Here is a 19,429-nt window from a genome sequence, read left to right on the forward strand (position 1 = left end):
AAAATGTTTCTCCCAGCGGGCTAATATAATGATATCCTCCATTCCCCCTTATGACTTTAAACCATTCCCTCTTCTGACCATGATGGAATCAATATCGGAGGACTATATCAGCAACTAAAATTGACTGTCACAATATCCACGTATACTGTATCCATTGTTAGATGAAATCAAGTAATTGGACCGATGTGCTGAATTTTAATTTCCAAATGTGTACGCTTTTTCCGCGGTGTTTCCTCATCCTATCTCAATATTTATTACTAGCTAAAAAGCTTCAAACTTCAAAAAAAAATATAAGTTTTAAAAATTTTAAATGTATATATCGTTTAATCGTTTAAAATTTTGAAAGTTTGAAGCTTTTTAGCTAGTAGTAAATATTGAGGTAGGATGAGGAAACACCGCGGAAACTGCGTACACATTTGGAAATTAAAATTCAGCACATCAATTGGACCTGTTGAAAGTTAGAGGTGTAATGTGGAATTTTAATCATTCCTATCATGAAAATTAATAAATATAACGTCAGTCATTTAAGATCATGAACAGACATTATTGTTGATTATAACAAACAAAAACTATTTGTTCGTAATGCTTATTTTTAGGCCAGGTTAAGTTGAGTAAAGTAATGGTTAAGAAAGCATAGAGGCCAGATTTTTTTTTATTGAAAATAAGTAGAATGGTCTTGTGTCCAAATAAATTATATCAATCATATCAAATTATATTTTAAAAATGTCGATATAGGTCATTATTCATAACTTCATAATTAAAGATTTTAAGGAAGGTGAACATAAAAAAAATAATACAAAAGTTTATTGACAGGGGTCAGTCAATAGTACAAAGTGGCAGATTTAGAGTCACGTGCTGCCCGATTTATGTTATTTACCTCATGTTTCAAACACCTAACGAAATTTTTTAGAGAGAGAGAGGGGACAATGGGCTGTTTATAACGTTTTCTTATTCGTTGACTTAACAACTTTGGGGACTTTTAGTAAATTTTGATTGGTTGCTTTATTGAAATGAGTGTCCAAACGTTTCAAAAACTATTTGTAACCTATAGAAGGAGTAATTTTGTGTATTAACATTGGGGATGTACGTCAATTTATCGGCCATTGTCTAATCCCATTAGATCTCTGAAACTTTTATTTCAACTGTTGTAGGTGCCCCCATGTGGACGGATTACTCAGCGATGGGAAAGTTTGAAACTGGTCGTGTTTATGTCGTCTATCAGAGTAAAGAGGTAAGAATACACTCCTATTACATAATTCACCTAATCTATCCGTCCGTTAGTTTGTCAGTCTGCCCGTAATGCTGTGGGGGAAATGTGATATTCTATTTTAGATAGATGGCTGATTTTTTATAAAGATTCCTTGTACCAGGAGCATCCAGTATGAAACTTACTTTGTATTGCGGTCTGTCAGTCATGCTTGAAAATATAAATATTGGAATGAAAATACGTGAGAAAGGTTTCGTAATATCTCTAAAACATCTTTTCTTGATATTAATAAATGCTCTTTAAATCTCCTTGTCCATATTCCCATCCATAAATTTTGTGCCTCGCCACTTATGGATGTTGTTAATCTAGTTAAAAGCTGAGCTATTCTACTTTTAGAGTAGCTACGCCCGTAAAGCATAGCTCTTTCCATGATTTGAATTGTTCTATCGATGTCAAACTTGAAATGATGATTTCTAAACTCATTTTATAGCAATTTGTTTCTATTTTAGCATTATTTCTTAATTTTTTTAAAATCCCATACATGACATGTTGTTTTTTGGTTCTGTTTTTTAATTACTTTTTAAAATTCTTTAAATACTTTAAAATACAGAAGCCATGCAAGTTTTAAAAGACAAGAATAAACAACATTAGTAAATGTAAAGATTTACAAATCTGATGCAAACAAACAATTATAAAGTTGTCCGTGGATATGAAAATAAATATGTCTACTTTTCGCGTGAAGTATTGTTCACATTAGGTTTTTTCGTATAGCTAGAAACCGGTTATGATCCAATGGAAATGAATCATTCGCAGCAATAATGGAAAACTGGATTTAATACGATACGATACATGATTTTTCAGTGTGGCTGAGAACCGGTTCTTATCCACCGGATATTAATCGGTTTCGAACCATAACTGGAAAACCATATAATCTTTTATAATATAATTCATTATAACATATTTACCCAAATTTAATGCTATAGCAATCCATTACTCAGCACGGACGTACTGACAATGCGAAATTTAAGTTGTAGAGTTGTTATGCTACAAAAAGTTGCAAGATTGAAGAAAAGATAGAGGGATTATATTTCAGATTACCGAAAACCGTAAATTTCCGCAATGTGTGTAAAGACGCAGGGAGGGAGGGGACATTGGGCTGTTTATTACACTAGTCCCCAAAGTATTTTAATTCTTATTCGTTAGCCCAGCAATCTTAGTTTATTGACTTTTGATTGGTTGGTTCATCAAGTTGATTGTCCTAATGTTTCAACCGTTAATTGTAATTTACAAAGAGTAACTTTGTGTATCATTATTAGTGATGTACATCAATTTATCGGCCATCGTCTTATCCCCTTAGATCCCTGGTATAGACGGGATACAGTGATATGCCATGGCGAGATAAATAAATCATCCTTTTATTTTACAAGTTAAAATTTTATATCTAAAAACACTGACTACGACTTTTTCTGTTAAAGAAGATCATTTACTAAATTTAAGGGGTTTGTTGTTGAAACTTTCTTGCCTATGGTTTTAAGACAATTAATTCAGATTAAGAAGATGCATTTTTAACCTATTTATCTATCCCTGAATCCTGTATGTAACCTCTAAACAATAAAATTTAATTTCAGACAACCCTTACTTTGCAATTTTAAACATAAGTTCAATAAAACTATTTTAACATTTCAGGTTCAAAAGTTGGTTTTTTTTCTTAGAGTAATTAGGATTTTTTTAAAACAAGGATGACAACATCCATAAATCGAAGATCCTAAATTTAAACGGTAAAACAAACGAATATGAACATTTGTAGAGTTACGATTATAAAGTTGCCAAGATTTCTAAATAAATCGAACTTATGTGTTACAGGAATCATCATTCAAAGTTAAAATCGATAGGTCAATTAACATACCTAAATTACCGAAAAGAGCTAACCGTTACGTACTAACGGACATACAGTCCCTAATAAAGAAAGACTTTACTTATAATTATAGAAAAGCAATGTTTAGGTCGTTTAAATTTTGTAACATTTTCCTTTATTTTTAGAAGTCAAAAAATTGGTTACTATTAACCTACAATTTACCAAAGATCTAAAGGGATAAGACTATGACCGATAAATAGATATTCATCCCCAATACAAAATTTTCCCTTCTGTAGATTGCAATTAGTTTTTAAAACGTTTGGAGTCCCCAAAGTTGAAAAGCCAACAAATAAAAAAACACTATACTAAAACTTTGTGAAGTAGTGTATTATTAAACAGCCCAATATCCCCTTCCTCCCTGAATAGAAGCAAATTTGTTTATTGTATGACCTACAAGTACAATGTACATATATTTACAGATGGAAGATATTGTAAGTCAGAATAAGATGAATTATTAAGATTCCCTCCTCAAACTAATCAATTATGAAGCAAGCAATGTTCACCCAAAATTTACAAAATTATACATTAAAATTAGCGAAGTTTTAAAAAATCTTGCACAAATTTTATAGAATGTTAAATATCATAAAAATCATTTTGTATATTACTATTAAGCATCACTATACGTTTCTTTATTTTTCAATTTTCAATTTTCTATTTAAAATGTTTGGCTAAAAATTACTCTAAATAATTAGCTGTTTTGTATGAATTTCTAATTAAAGACTTCTGTCTGACTGTGCATTCCAAAGTGGTGTTACTGCTTAAATTAATCAAAATTACTAACATGCAATAAGTAAGAATAAATATAGTTTAAAGGTGTTTTTAATATATTGGGTAGGTATTTCTAGGGTTTGGGTCATTCTCATTTGTAATTTGACCCTTCCCAACCCAAAAATTGGATCATCTTCTACTTTATTCTTTCATTAAACTTAAAATCCGCCTTAGGTATTAATTACAAAAATCTCTCAATAAAAAATTTTTGAGGGCTTTTACACATAGGGGAGGTCAACGAAAAATGAGAAAAAAGCCCCATAAAAAAAAACATATAGGTCCCGAAAAGAACGCATCAAACAGTTAATCTATTTAAGAGATCTTCTGTAAAAGTTTTACATGGTAGAATTAACTTTCCAGCAAGGCTTCGAAACCGATTAATATTCGCTGGATAAGAACCGGTTCTCAGTCATACTGAAAAATCATTTATAGCATCATAGAAAATTTTCCAAGAATATTGAAATAAAAATCATAAAATTAATACCAGTTTTGTTAGCCCGGGCATTTTGGACCTCGGGGCTAACAAAACTGGTTTTAAATTTATGACTTTTCATTTAAATATCCGCGAAAAGCTGGCTATAATGTCTATGATATAACGACGCGATAAATAAGAATTAAATATATTGAATACATAAAAATATAGAAGACATTCACTGAAAAATTTAATTAAAAATTATGTTATTTGTTTTGAACGCTCGGAGATAAATTAAAATTGTAAAATGCCAAATAAGATTAATGACAAAAGTTCATACATTTATTTTCCAGGGTTCGACAGCCGCGTGTAAGCCTCAGTGAAATTGTCATTTTATAACTAAACTTTACAATTTAGCTAAATGTCTTAACATATTCCTAAACAGACAATCCATCTTTTCAGTATCTCTTTATTTGCAGAGAAGCGGTTTTAAATTTTAGGCAAATGCGCGGCTGAGGCGCGGATGCCGAGCCCTGATATTTTCCTTTCAAATGCACTTTATCTACTTTACAAACAAAAATAACATTAATTTGTCTTATTCTTAAATTTTTAGTCAGGCTCACTTTTTTCACATGTGGATCTCCCATTACTTTAGTTCATCGCTTAAGTACACCAACGACATTTGGTCTTTAAAAAAAATTAAAATTAGTCTTAAAAAAATAATTCAATCATTCAATCAAGTCTTAAGCGGAATGGGGATTTGTAGCCTAGATGCTAAAAACAGGATACTGTTTAAGGACATACTTTTATTTCTAGAACTTGATTAATATTATAGAGAAGGTTCGCATATAACATTGTACTTTGTTGTCCTAGGAATCAGTATTCTAAAAATCAGATGAATTTAATATTTATTTTACACACAAAAAAATGTCGTCAAAATCACAGAAAATGCTTTTCCCATAAAATTCCTATCTCATAAAATGTCTAATAAATTTCTAAAAATTTCTTTTATATCAAATCAAAATTGGAAAAAATAAAACAAATTTTAAAAAATAACCCAACACACTGTTTTTTAAAGACATTTTTGAAATAGCGTTTTTGAAGTAAAACTATTTATTTTTTTCGGCATCGCTTCCGTGATCATGACACACTGGACGGGAAGACCCACAAAGTAAGATTTGGTCTGTTTCTTTGTCTCTTTTAGTATAACCTATATTTCTATTTAGCACCGCTTCCGTGACCATGACACACTGGACGGGAAGACCCACAAAGCCAGATTTGGCCTGTCTCTTTGAGTATAACCAATATTTTTATTTAGCATCGCTTCCGTGATCATGATACACTGGACGGGAAGAATCACTTAGCAAGATTTGGTCTGTCTCTTTGTCTCTTTTAGTATAACCTATATTTTTATTCAGCATCGCTTCCATGACCATGACACACTGGACGTGAAGACTCACAAAGCAAGATTTGGCCTGTCTCTTTGAGTATAACCTATATTTATATTCAGCATCGCTTCCGTGACCATGACACACTGGACGGGAAGACCCCCAAAGCCAGATTTGGTCTGTCTCTTTGTCTCTATTAGTATAACCTATACTTCTATTTAGCACCGCTTCCGTGACCATGACACACTGGACGTGAAGACTCACAAAGCCAGATTTGGCCTGTCTCTTTGAGTATAACCTATATTTTTATTCAGCATCGCTTCCGTGATCATGACACACTGGACGGGAAGACCCACAAAGCCAGATTTGGTCTGTCTCTTTGAGTATAATCTATATTTTTATTTAGCATCGCTTCCGTGACCATGACACACTGGACGGGAAGACCCACAAAGCCAGATTTGGTCTGTCTCTTGCCAATGCTGGAGATATCAATATTGATGGTTATCAAGGTTAGTCTTTATAATATTTTTCTTCAAGGTTTGCTTCCAAACCGCTTAATATCCGCTGGATTAGAACCGGTTCTCAGCCAACATTTATAGCCTCGTATAATAGAGAATTTTCCACGAATAGGAAAATAAAAATCATAAATTTGTTATTTCGGCCCTTCGGCCCCTTGGGGATAACAAAACTGGTTTTAATCTTAAAATTTTTTATTTCAATTTCCGCGGAAAGCTGTCTATAGTACGATGCGATAAATAACTACTATGTATTTGCTACTTTGGTTGATAGACCCTGCCTTGATATTAATCAAAGATTTGGATGATTTAATGGGTGTAAGAATATACGTGGATGTTATAACAAGGAAAAAATTGTCTTCACTTTAGCTTGCTAACAGGGAACTCGTTTATTAGTTAGTTCGTTTATCCAGTAGAAGGAAATAGGATGGGGTAAAGGGGGTAGAATGAGGGTATCATTATTTTAACCCGCTGCAAGTTTCACCTTATGAGAAAACATGAAAACCTGGTGTTACATCCAAGTAAAAATATATCTATTTATGATGTAAACTTGACTCAAAACTAAATATTTGAATAAGACCTTGATTGGTAAAATCATTTATTTATCCTGAGTATCATTTTTTGTCAAGATGATTTTATGACATTCAGCTTTTTTTTCACAAATTTAAACATTCTTAAAAATATTTCTTAAATTGATTACGAAGATTACTTTTTAAAGAAAGTTCAACTTTAATTATTGTTTAATGAAGGAATATCAAATGACTCTTTTCAAATAATTATATTTTTGGCTTTTTTTGGGGGGGGGGAAGGGTGCCCGGGGGTGGTAATACCCAGCCCATGCATACAATTTTGCAAAACTATTCCTTGGCCCAGCCGTTGACGATATCTTACAGAACAGACATACATATAATCCACTACTTTAATGTATAGAATTAACAAATAGTTTAAAATTAATACATAACTTGATTTTAAATAATCATATTCATAAGTAAATTCCAGCCGTAAGGCATAAAAGTCTATCTTATTTGCAGACTATTAGGTCATTATAAAAGATTAATAGGCAGGTTCAAGGTTGTTTTAGTCCTGACAGGGACAAGGGTTTATGTATATCAAGATTCGTTATTTATCGCATCGTATTATAAACAGCTTTCCCCGGATAATATTATGAAAAATTATAAGATAAAAACAAGTTTTGTTAGCCTCTAGATGCCGGAGTCACGGGCTAACAAAATTGATTTTAATATTATGATTTTTATTTTAATATTCAAAGAAAATTGTCTTTAATACGATGCTATATCTGCTTTTTCAGTAAGGCTGAGAACCAGTTCAAATCCAGCGGATATTAATCGGTTTCAAAGCCATACTGAAAATAATATTACACATCAACTTTTTGCCTGTAAAAAAATATACTTAAAGAAATCGGCATGTTATTGTCCAATAACATTCTAGAATTACATTTCTAAAAATCTACGAAATAGTTTATCTTCAGATGCATTATCCCTAGCTTGTGAGTTCTGAAGGTTGCAAAAATGCCTGCAATTAATAATCTAAAATGACCCCTCGCTGTTTTGAGAAATATTATGGTGTAATTAGTTTTCTAGAGCTTGGCTATTATCCCCTTTATCTTGAATATTAATCACATATAAGGCTTATCTACTGAATGCTATCAGAAGTCAGAGAGAGAGAGAGGGGACAATGGGTTGTTTATTTCACTAGTCCCCAAAGTTTAAAAATAAAGTTTACTTATTCTTTGGCTTAACAACTTTGAGGCTTCAGTAAATTTTAATTAATTGGTTAATTAAGATGAGTGTTTACACGTTTCAACCACTAATCTTACTCTATTGAAGGGATAATTTATTATCATATCATTATTGGGGATCTACATCAATTTATTGGCTATTGTCTTAACCCTTTAGATACTTGGTTAAAGACAATGTATAATGTGTACCATAACTGTTAAAGATGGTGTTGAAATTATATCAACAAAAGAACCAAAATTCTGATTATCGTGAAAATCGAATCATGGTAATTATAGGTTTCGAAACATTAATGCTATTTATTTAAAATAATGTACAAACTTATGAAGATGCTGTTGGTCACTCTCTCTATTCTATAAATTTAAAGGGACACTTAAAATCTATATTTTAATTTTATAATTCGAACAGTAACGTGCACAGGGTGCCAGGGGGTGTGCGAAGCGCACCCGAAATTGTTCAACACCCCCTTAAATTAAAATCGAGGCTGATATAGAGGGGCAGGGTATTAAAGAACACAGATGGGGTGTTTTTTTTATGTAGGGGTTTATTTACACCCTTAGTTTTGCCAAAGGGTGGAAACAACCCCCTTCAGCACGCCTCTAGATTCAAATATTAATTTCCTGGGAAACTTCTACTTCATGATCTGTATGCGAATTCAGTTATTTAATTAAATCATTTCATTATACGCAAGGGTGAAATAATTTTACAAGGGGCGTGATTGAAATGGCTTGCAGAGCAGGGAGGGGGGGACATTGGGCTGTTTATTACAATAGTCCCCAAAGTTTTATATTAAAGTTTTCTTATTCGTTGGATTAACAACTTTGGGTACTTATAATCAACTTTGATTGGTTGGTTTATTAAGTTGAGTGTCCAAACGTTCCAACTAATTTTAATTTACAGAAAGGGTAATTTTGCATGTCATCATTAGGGATTTACTTCAATTTATCAAATTATTATTTTTTGCCATATTTGTCTGTGTATAATAATGCAGGGATCTAAGGGGATAAGACAATGGCCATAAAATTGATGTGTACATCCTCAATGTTAATACACTAAATTACCCCTTCAGTATATTAAAATTAGTGATAAATCGTTTTAACACTCAACTTAATGATCCAACTAATCAAAAATTACTAAAGTCCCTAAAGTTGTTGAGCCAAAGAATAAGAAAACGTTATTAGGAAACTTTGGGGACCAGTGTTTCCTCTGTCAGTATCCATTCTGGCACACGGGGATAGGTCAACTTTTTATCAGGGATAATGTATCAGCAATGAAATATTGTAACAAAAAAATCAAGCAATTTTGTCAACACTGAAATAAAAAATGTTTATTAGGAATTGTGATTTTTATTGCACAGAATAGTTATTTCTCGTATCGTATTATAAACGGCTTTTCGCGGATATAGAATGTACAATTATAAGATTAAAACTAGTTTTTTTAGCCCCGTGGTGCGTGCCGAAGGGGACAATGGCATGTTAATTAAACTACATAGTTCCCAAAGTTTTATAATAGTGTTTTCTTATTCGTTGCCTTTTCAACTTTGGAGAATTTTAATGGATTTTGCTTGGTTGGTTTATTAAGATGAGTGTCTAATCGTTTTAACCACTAATTGTAATCTACAGGAGGGGTAATTTTGTAATATATAATACGATGCTAGACATAGTTTTTTCGTATGGATGAGAACCAGTTCCTATCCACCGGATTCGAATGAATACGAGAAAATACGTTACAAAAACACAATAATTATTTTAAAGTGCCATTTACCTGCCAATTGAATTGAAAGAAATATTTATCTTCCATGTGACTATCTCTATAATTCTAGTATGAAAGGGAGAGTACCTATTTATACATTAATTCCAAGCGAGCTGCTTAACAATACTTTCATTATTCACTCTAAAAATTGTTCCTCCTTTGCTCTGAAATTATATTACAGATTTTTGTTTGATTTTATTCACTTTATTTTATAAAAACTTTAAGAGCTCAAGCAAATTGAGCCGCTTTTTCAACTACTAGTTGATACGCCCCTAGCCTCATGGAGAGGACGAATATGCTAGGAAAATAGCCTAAAACCAGGAAAACAAATATATAAACTTACCCTGTAAAGAATTACCCATTCGAACCAGCCATTTCCGAGATATTTAGCTTCGGAAAAAATACCTTACAGAATTCAAATTGCAAAGACAAATATTTTTTAAACTTATTTTATACATCTGAATTGGAACTGATGATCTATTTAGTAATGAAACAATTGTATTCCATTAATAAAATGTTAAAAAAATAACTTATGTTTATATATATAATACTTTATATTATAGGATAACTTAACAAGTTGCAACTGTATTCTTAATTTAAAATTCATAGTCATTTTAAAAATGGTTTTTACAGTGCACATAAAATATTTTACGCTACTTGAACCGTTTAGATATTCTGTGTGGGGTTCAACAATAAATTATTTAGAACAATGTAACTCATCTTTCTCTGGGGGGAAGATTTATTGAATGTCAGGTGGCGAAATTGGTAATTTTTATCAGGAAGAAAGGGGAAAGTGTTTATTAAACTAGTCCCCAAAGTTTTATAATAACGTTTTCTTGCTTGTTGGCTTTACAACTTTGGGAACTTTCACTGAATTTTGATTTGTTGGTTTATTAAAATGAGTGTTCAAACGTCTCAACCACTAATTGTAATCTATAGAAGGGGTAATTTTGTGAGTCATCATTGGGGATGTTCATTAATTTCTCGACCATTGTCTTATCTTTTTAGATCCCTGTCAACTACTGATTATGTGGATTTATATATTTTTTGGGCTGAAAATTTATTCCATTACTCTAAAAATGCCTGTCTATGTATCAATATAAATTAAAGTATTTTTATGTTTACACAGACATCCTGTTGCTTTTATTTACAAAAGAACCTAAATAGAATGAAAAGTCTTAAAAACCATGAAGTCTGAATAAGTTTTAAAATGTACAATACTGATTTACCCAATAGATACAACGTGGCATACATATAACTATAAATACACAACAAATATAAATATACATACAAAGCAACATTCATCTTGTCATTTCAGCTTAACTTATATAGGACAAAACCTCATAGAAAAATTATGAAATATGTTCTGATTATTTGTAATATTTAGCTGATAATATAAAAGTTAAATAATCTTATTCAATCCAATTTAAAATAATTCATGTTGACCTTAAATATCCCAACTATGGTCTCTCCTAAAAATTGTTACGAGAGATTATATTACATGCAGACAGCTTCTTTAGTAAATAGGCCTTTGGAAAATGTAACTTTTGTGGTATATTTATATTTGGTTTTTGTCCTACAAGTTTGTTGATTGGTTTAGATAAGAATTACATGCTCATAAACTGTTTGTGTCACACCACCAATGGTAAACTCCAGGGCTCGGCACACGCGTGTAACTCTCAATGAAATCGTCATATTATAACGTTAAAATTCAGCTGGATTTGTAGACTTATCCTAAAAAGGACAATCCATCTTTTAAATTTTTTTTGCACTCAAGCGGTTTTAAATTTGAGGATTATGCGCGGCTGATGCACAGCTGCCGAGCCCTGCTAAACTTCCTAGCTCTCAGTGCAGATTGATTTAGAAGCGGAGAACTGGTTCTAATCCAGCGAAGATGAATCGGTTTCGAAGCCATACTGGAAAAATATCTATTGAATTTCTTTGAGTAATTAAAATTTCATTTTATATCGACTTATCGATTTTTAATTAAATTATTTGTATGGCGTTTTTCTTAAAACTTAGTTATAGGTGCTATAACATATAGATAAGATTTATATTTGTTGATAAGAAATAGATATCAGATTTTATAAAAGTTAACTGTTAATTTTAAAATAAACAATCTAAGCAAACATACCTTGTATTGTAATTAATTTAATTATATGATTTAGATGTTGATTTTAATTTCCAGTATGGCTTCGAAACCGATTAATATCCGGTGGATTAGAACCAGTTGTCAATCATACTGAAAATTTATCTATAGCATAGTTGTCTATGAATATAAAAATTGAAATCATACTATTAAAACCTGTTTTTTGCCCAAATACGCCGCGGGAAGCTGTTTATAATACGATGCGATAAATAACTGATATTTAACTTTATATCCATTTTTAAAAGTTTCTCATATTCCAGTAAAATAAATTGAAAATTAACCATCTAACTAATTTGAAAAGATGCACATGAGCAGTACATCTTTTGGTTTATTTTTAATTTAAAGCTCTTTAAAGTGACAAAAACTGACGCCATACAAAACACATGACCAATGATAGGCCAATACACAGAATAAATTACTAGTATTCATATCAATTGACTATGGGTAGGCTATAAGGACGTCATTTCTTATATAAAAAGCTTCACGTTTGTTTAATTTGATGACTTATTTTGTGACTCATAATTATTTCTAATTAATCCATCCGTTGTAAGATAGAGCTAAAATTTAGGATTTTAGGAATAGCGTCTTCCTTAAAAGGCCTGATTGTAGAACCATAAAGATGAACAGTAAAAATGGTGGTGATACGAAATTTCACGTCTTGAGAACTGGTCCAACAATTAAAGTCAAATAGAAAACACACCTGTTATATCATTCTTTTTTTGTGTACCAGCATTTCATCCCAGGGATCTAAAGGGATTAAATTTAAAATTCTACGAATAAGAAAACGAAATAGTAAAACTTTGGGGACTAGCTTACTAAGCATCCCAACTTCACCTCCGTTCCTGAGTTTAACCATAGGCAGCCTTTATTTATATCAATTTTGCCAAAACCCCTCAAGTTTCATAATTTTTAGTTTTGGTTGATAATATTTTTAAAAATCATTTAAATGAAAATTTCGTTTTTTATTTAATTTGTGTTCTGAAAGTGTAAAATCTATTAAATCAAATTTTGTTGCCAAGTTGAAAAATTTCTTATGTTGAATTTTGAGTGGGCGGTGGGAGTGAGGAGCAGGAACCCTCAGGGGTCTTAAGGGATAAGACAATGGCCAATAAAATGATGTACATCCCCAATGATGATACACAAAATTACCCCCTCAAAAGATTGCAATTAGTGGTTGAAGCGTTTGGACACTCAACTTAATGAAGCAACCAATCAAAATTTAATATAAGTCCCAAGGTTGAAGAAAACGTTATTATAAGACTAATGGGACTAGAGTAATAAACAGCCCAATGCCCCCTCCCTCCCTGGCAGGAACCCTACTACAATACCAAATTAAGGGGGAGATAAAGAAAAAAGAAAAAGGGAAAAGCAGAAAATATGCAGTGATAGGGATATGGAAGTTAAAAAGTATTTTTAAATTCTAACTTATCTGCGAGTGAAAATAATTTTTATTATCAATTTGACATATTAATAAAAGAAGATATATGTTTAATGTTTAACTGTATTAATTAATTGTTGACTAGCGGCTTTGTTCCTATCATCTAGGGGAGGGAGGTAATTAGAATAGCCTAAAACTATCTCAAGACTTTATATACAGAATAGCCTAAAACGTATGGAGAACCCAATCTGCTCAGTTGTTAGCGAGTTGTTAACGGATAAATAATTATTTGAACTGCAAATTGCTAGAAATTGCCAGAAAAATGGCCGGCAGACGCATTTCATGATTCCTTATCCCCATCCCTGGCATTAAGTGGTAAGCTAAGGCATCATCAGATAGGCAGCTTTCATCACAATATTAGATCATTAAAAATGGTTACATCACTCCCAATTTAGAGAAAAAATTGCTTTCTATTTCATTAAAATTTGTATAAACAAAAGGCAGTAATTTAAATAATACAAGAATAGTAGCTTTTTATAGTGCCTATAAAAATGAACTGCCTACCATTGGTCATTAAACTGTGCACTGGCCTGTCATTGGTAATTTATTATGTGTATTGGACTATCATTGGTCATTTGTATTGTATGACGTCATTTTTTTTATAGGCACTATAAAGAGCTTTTAAAGATTATTTAATTTTTTTACAATAAGATATTAATACGCCTCATAGTCTCATAGGCAAGAAAAGCTCTAAATCCATCTTTTTTTGGGTTTTCTTTCCAACTTCTCATCTCGTCCCTACTTTTTAGACTATTTTATGACGTCACACATGATACTTTCATGGACTTCCTTCATAAATTACGAGTGTATTTGTTAGGGTAATTTGACATGCTTTGCTTGAAGGAGGCACGGGGACATACCGAGAACGTATGCAAGTACACGGGCATAAAGACCCAGGGATCTAAAGGGATAAGAAAATGGCCGATAAATTAAAGTACATCCCCAATGATGATATACAACAGTAACCATTACGTAGATTACAATTATTGTTTAAAACGTTTGGTCACTGAACTTAATTATCCAACTTAATAGTCAAAATTCAGTAAAAAAAAAAACCAAAGTTGTTGAGCCAACGAATAAGAAAGCGTTATTTTAAAACTTTAGTGACTAGTTAATAAACAGCCCATTATCCCCTCACTCTCTCTTTCATATTCCACAACAAAAATAAATGTTTTTAAGTCGTGGTCTCGTGTACGTACCCATACACACATGCATTGTTGATTGTTTTGATTTGCCAAGCTTGTCAATTTATATTCTTACATGCTAAATTAAAGAGACTTGAATGGCAGCCATTTTTCATGGGGTTAGGGTCATCCTAATGGACCTAATAACTTGTGGAGATAGTATTTTAGATTGGCCTAATGGTATTAATATAAGTTAGTTAGATTGTACCTCTAATTAACTATCCTTTCTTATAGAGCTTTGTCTTTCAGTACCATAAGATAGAATTTTTCGTTAAAAATTTTAAAATCAAAATAGGAAATTTATAGAATTTAATTTTATATTTTACATATTATTTGATCAATAATGATAAAAATTACCCCTTCGGTAGATTATAATTAGTGGCTGAAACGTTTGGACGATCAACTAAATGAAGCAACCATTCAAAATTTAATAAAAGTCCCCAAGGTTGTTAAGCCAACAAAAAGGAAAATAAGACTTTGGGGACTAATGGATTGTGCCTGACCTGTTGATGAATGATTAGGGAAGGGGGTGTTGGTTGTCTGAGGTGTGCTAAATGGATTGTGTCTGACCTACCTTTAGATGAATGATGATGGGGGGGGGGGTTGTGATGGTTGTCTGAGGTGTGCTAAATGGATTGTGCCTGACCTGTTGATGAATGACTTGCAACTGTCATGGATAATAAGGATAAATTTATGTATGTACACAATATGCACACGGACGCAGGGATAGGACAAAGGAAGAAAATTTTATGGATCCAGGACAAACGCATGAGTGACAAACGTTGGGTTGGACAAACGCATGAGTGACAAACGTCGGAGTGGACAAACGCCGAAGTGCCTAAAATATTAAGTTAATGAAGTATTAGGTTAGGTTAATATTTGAATATACAAATTAGCCACCCTGCAGGGGATAGGTCATTAAAAACCTATATGGTTTAAAATAGGTTAGGTTAGGTTAAATGTTCACTCTGTCGTTTGTCAATCCTGCGCTTGACCTAGGATCATTAGTATTATGTTTTAAAAGCTATTGATCCATCTCAACCCAAGACTACTTTATCAAACTAACATCTTTGTACAGGCCATATATATATTTCAATAACTAAGGTTATCATTCTCAATCGTCCTGTAAAGGAAAAAAACACAAATCAGTAAATAATACATACAAAAAGTCTATTTTTGAAGAATCTGAATAAGATATTTAACGTTTCTTTTTTTCTTTTTGATTTGAAGAATTGTAGAGATGCATCGCATCTTTATAAAAGGTTATGTAATTAGAAATGCTGTTAAAATTAAATTTTCATAATTCATATTAATAAAAACACATACCTATAAACTTTTTTGACATTTTAAACATATTTACACTCCCGCTACATATCTATTTATGGTCTAACAGCAGACCATTTCAAAACAAACAAAAAAACAGCTGAAAGAAAGGGTTGAAGATTTTGAATGGGCGTAGCAAGAGGGGATTGTGGTGTGGTTGTTATTTTCATTTTTTTAAAAACATTGCAACTGCATTTTACATTCTAATATTTAATACAGGGTCAAATTTACGAATATAATATTTTTCTCTAGATAACAAAATCCAAGGGTCATTACTCTGCACTTGCTCTAATGGCACCATTTGAAAATCATTGGGCTGGTGTCCATTAGAAGAAAAATGAATACCTACAGCTTTGGTTGAATTTGGTTTAATGGAACTGTTATGGGCATTAAATCTATCACAAATACGATTTTTTGTTTTGCCAATGTATTGTGGTTTTAGTCTACAATTGCCAGATTGTTTAACACATGTTATACAATAAATTACATTAGAAGATAAACAATTCATACTAGAGAGAATAGGAAATTTTTCATTTGTTGTTGATGATGTTAAATAATTTGCAAATCTGGGTGAATGTTTACAAAGATTACAATTTCTATTACAATGTTTAAAACCAATCTTTTTTCTCTCTGATTTTCGATCATTTAAAACAGGAAGTTTGGCTCGAATTAAATATTCTCTGAGATTTTTTGGCCTAGTCCAAGTAATCATTGGTGGGTGGGGAAAAATTCTTTTTAGTCTAGGATTTTTTACCATAACTTTCCAAAATCTAAAAATTATATTTGAAATAGAGGGTAAACGGGGGTCATATTGTAAAGATAAAACTGGGCGTTTTATTTCAGATTGCTTAGCAACTTTTTGTAAAGCAACATTTCTATCAATAATTTTCACTTTATCAAAAGCTTTTGTTATATAATTAACTTTATAACCACGTGATAAAAGCTTTGTTTTCAAACAATCTAATTTGTTTAAAAAATCTAAATTTTCACTGCAAATACGTTTTAGCCTTAACGCTAATGAGTAAGGTATATTTTCTGTAATGTGTGAGGGGTGACAGGATAAGGGCGAAAGATAGTTGCATTTTCGCCCCGGTTTCTCATAAAGGTCAGTTTTGATAAAGTTATCCTTTGTCACAGAAATAACTTTATTAGTATTAGTATTATGAACAAAGTCAACTTAAAAGGTATTGCACATATACTATGTAGAATAGAATTTCAACGGTTTATATCAACCATATGACAATGCCATCAAGTAAAAATGGTAAAGAAAGACTTATTTTGCTTAATATTTACGTCAACATTAGGGCATGTAGCAAAATAATTTAGTCATAAGTTGATATGATATCAGCAGAAAACAATTACATTAAAGAGTTTTATTATACAAAAAAAAATCTTTCAATTTTAATGGGTTATTTTCATTTAGTATCATATTCCTTGTGGCACCATAAACATTCTTTTTTAATGTCTCTTTGGGTATGTGAGTTCAGTGAGTCATCACTACATTCTTCATATCACACACAAACATACACACACATACACACACACATACACACACACACACAAACATACATACACACACACACATCAAAGTCATATATCTGAGAATTCAGGTTTTTCATCTAAGCCTTTCCTTATGAGTCAATTTAATGAAGTAAGAAATAAAAAATAGATACAGGGTATAGATGTTTTTTTCCGAAATGAATTAAACAGCAAATAATTTTTTTATGATTTAAGGATACTATTGATTATCAAAGTTTTAGTCAAGATAGGGATAGCGCACTCAAAGAAAAAATGTTTGTTTTTTAAAAAATCATGATTTAATTTCTATTTATACAAAAAAATTCAAATATTTATAATTTTGCCCCATAGAGCATTATTTATATCGATAAATTGAGGTACACCGCCAATGATTATAAACAAAATTACCCCTTCGGTAGATTACAATTAGTTACAACGTGTGGACACTCAACTTAATCAAGTAATCAATCAAAATTCAATAAAAGGCCCCAAAGTTGTTGAGCCAACAAATAAGAAAACTTTGGGGACTAGTTAAATAAACTACCCAATATCCCCTTCCCTTCGCCTTGGTGTTTATGTATGAATGTGTGTCTGTCTATCTGTTTGTTTGTGTGTGTGTGTGTATGTGTGTGTATGTGTAGGTTTAAATATAAACATGAGACAGCATGAGAATGACAGCCTATGTATAAAGGCATCAAAAACTAGCCAGTTCACATTTTCAAAGAGTAACAGGTCACTTTTTTCATCCACCGCGTATTAAGCAATCAAAGCGCTGGGCTACTTATTGATAGTATTGACTTTGCAAGTACATTACTCGAACATAAAAGGGATTGAATAGTTATATAGCTTTCCGCGGATATTAAAATGAAAAATTATATAGTTAAAACAAGTGTTGTTTAAGACAAAACTAGTATTAATCCTATAGTTTTTTTAATATTTTTGGAAAATTGTCTGTAATACGATGCTATACATGATTTTTCAGTAGGGCTGAGAACCGGTTCTTATCCAGCGGATATTAATTGGTTTCAAAGCCAAACAGGAAAATATTTTAAAATCAATTTCCTATTTAAGAAGAAAGGAAAGATACTGTTTTTTAATGCCATTTCTTTTGAAATTTATTACAAAAAAAAAAAACATATTCGCAGAATTAGCATAGGAACTTCACAGGTATTATGCAAAGCTTCCCTAAAACTTGTAGACTTACTAGTTTTTTTAAAGGTTCAAATATACATCCTATTACTTAAAACTATATAGAATTTAATTTCTCGTATTCATTTGAATCCGGTAGATAGAAACCGGTTCTCATCCATACGAAAAAACTATGTCTAGCATCGTATTATATCCAGCTTTCTACGAATATAGAAATGTACAATCATAAGATTAAAACCAGTTTTTTTAGCCCGTGCCTTCGGCACCTCGGGGCTAAAAAACTGGTTTTTATCTTATAATTGTACATTTCTATATCCGCGGAAAGCCGTTTATAATACGATGAAAGAAATAACTATTCTGGATTACATTATGAAAATAAAATACACAAATAATAATTCATAGACATTTTATCTCTGTTAAGTTTATAAATATTAAGTATACATGTAAAAGGTAAATGCCTAAAATAGACATTAGAGTGTTGATATTATTTTTGTATAATGTTCAAAAAATTAAAGTTCTTTTTGTGAATTATAATTTGGTATAAATACTAGAAAACAAGCTTTTAGATTTTAGATTATAGTACATTGATCTTTTACTTTAATTTATATGATGAAACAAACTACTCTACAATTATTTTGTCTGTTGGTATGAAGAGTTGCCACACGTCCAGATAAAGCTATCAACCTTAACAATGAAAAATAACTTGACATGTCCATTTGGGATCCAATCTTTATATTAACCTAACTGTAATAAGTCACTGTTTAAAAGCGAAGCTTATCTATAATTAGGGTTGGTCCGTCCGTCCGGAACGGTTAGTATTGTCCAATCGATTTTAAACTTTGCATCATGATTCCTATAACAGAAAGGTACGATTTAGTAAGCGACAATTTCCTCCTGTCATAATATCCACGTATATTCCACATCCATTCCCTGTAAATACTAGAAAGTGTAAGT

At 31.6% G+C, this 19,429-nt stretch overlaps 1 protein-coding gene across 4 annotated transcripts in view; it reads left to right on the forward strand.

Moving 5' to 3' along the window:
- Positions 1–19,429, forward strand: part of LOC145317675 (integrin alpha-V-like) — a 68,709-nt gene that overhangs the window by 36,224 nt on the left and 13,056 nt on the right. For all 4 annotated transcript variants that reach the window (XM_080158839.1, XM_080158835.1, XM_080158838.1 and 1 more), the window contains 2 exons: positions 1,152–1,231; positions 6,097–6,199. In XM_080158839.1, the coding sequence (XP_080014965.1) occupies positions 1,152–1,231; positions 6,097–6,199 (183 nt within the window). The remainder of the gene's footprint in view (positions 1–1,151; positions 1,232–6,096; positions 6,200–19,429) is intronic.

Source organism: Acartia tonsa, chromosome 4 (assembly GCF_053477335.1).
Source record: "Acartia tonsa isolate MP-2025a chromosome 4, ASM5347733v1, whole genome shotgun sequence".
Taxonomy (NCBI): Eukaryota; Metazoa; Arthropoda; class Copepoda; order Calanoida; family Acartiidae; genus Acartia; species Acartia tonsa.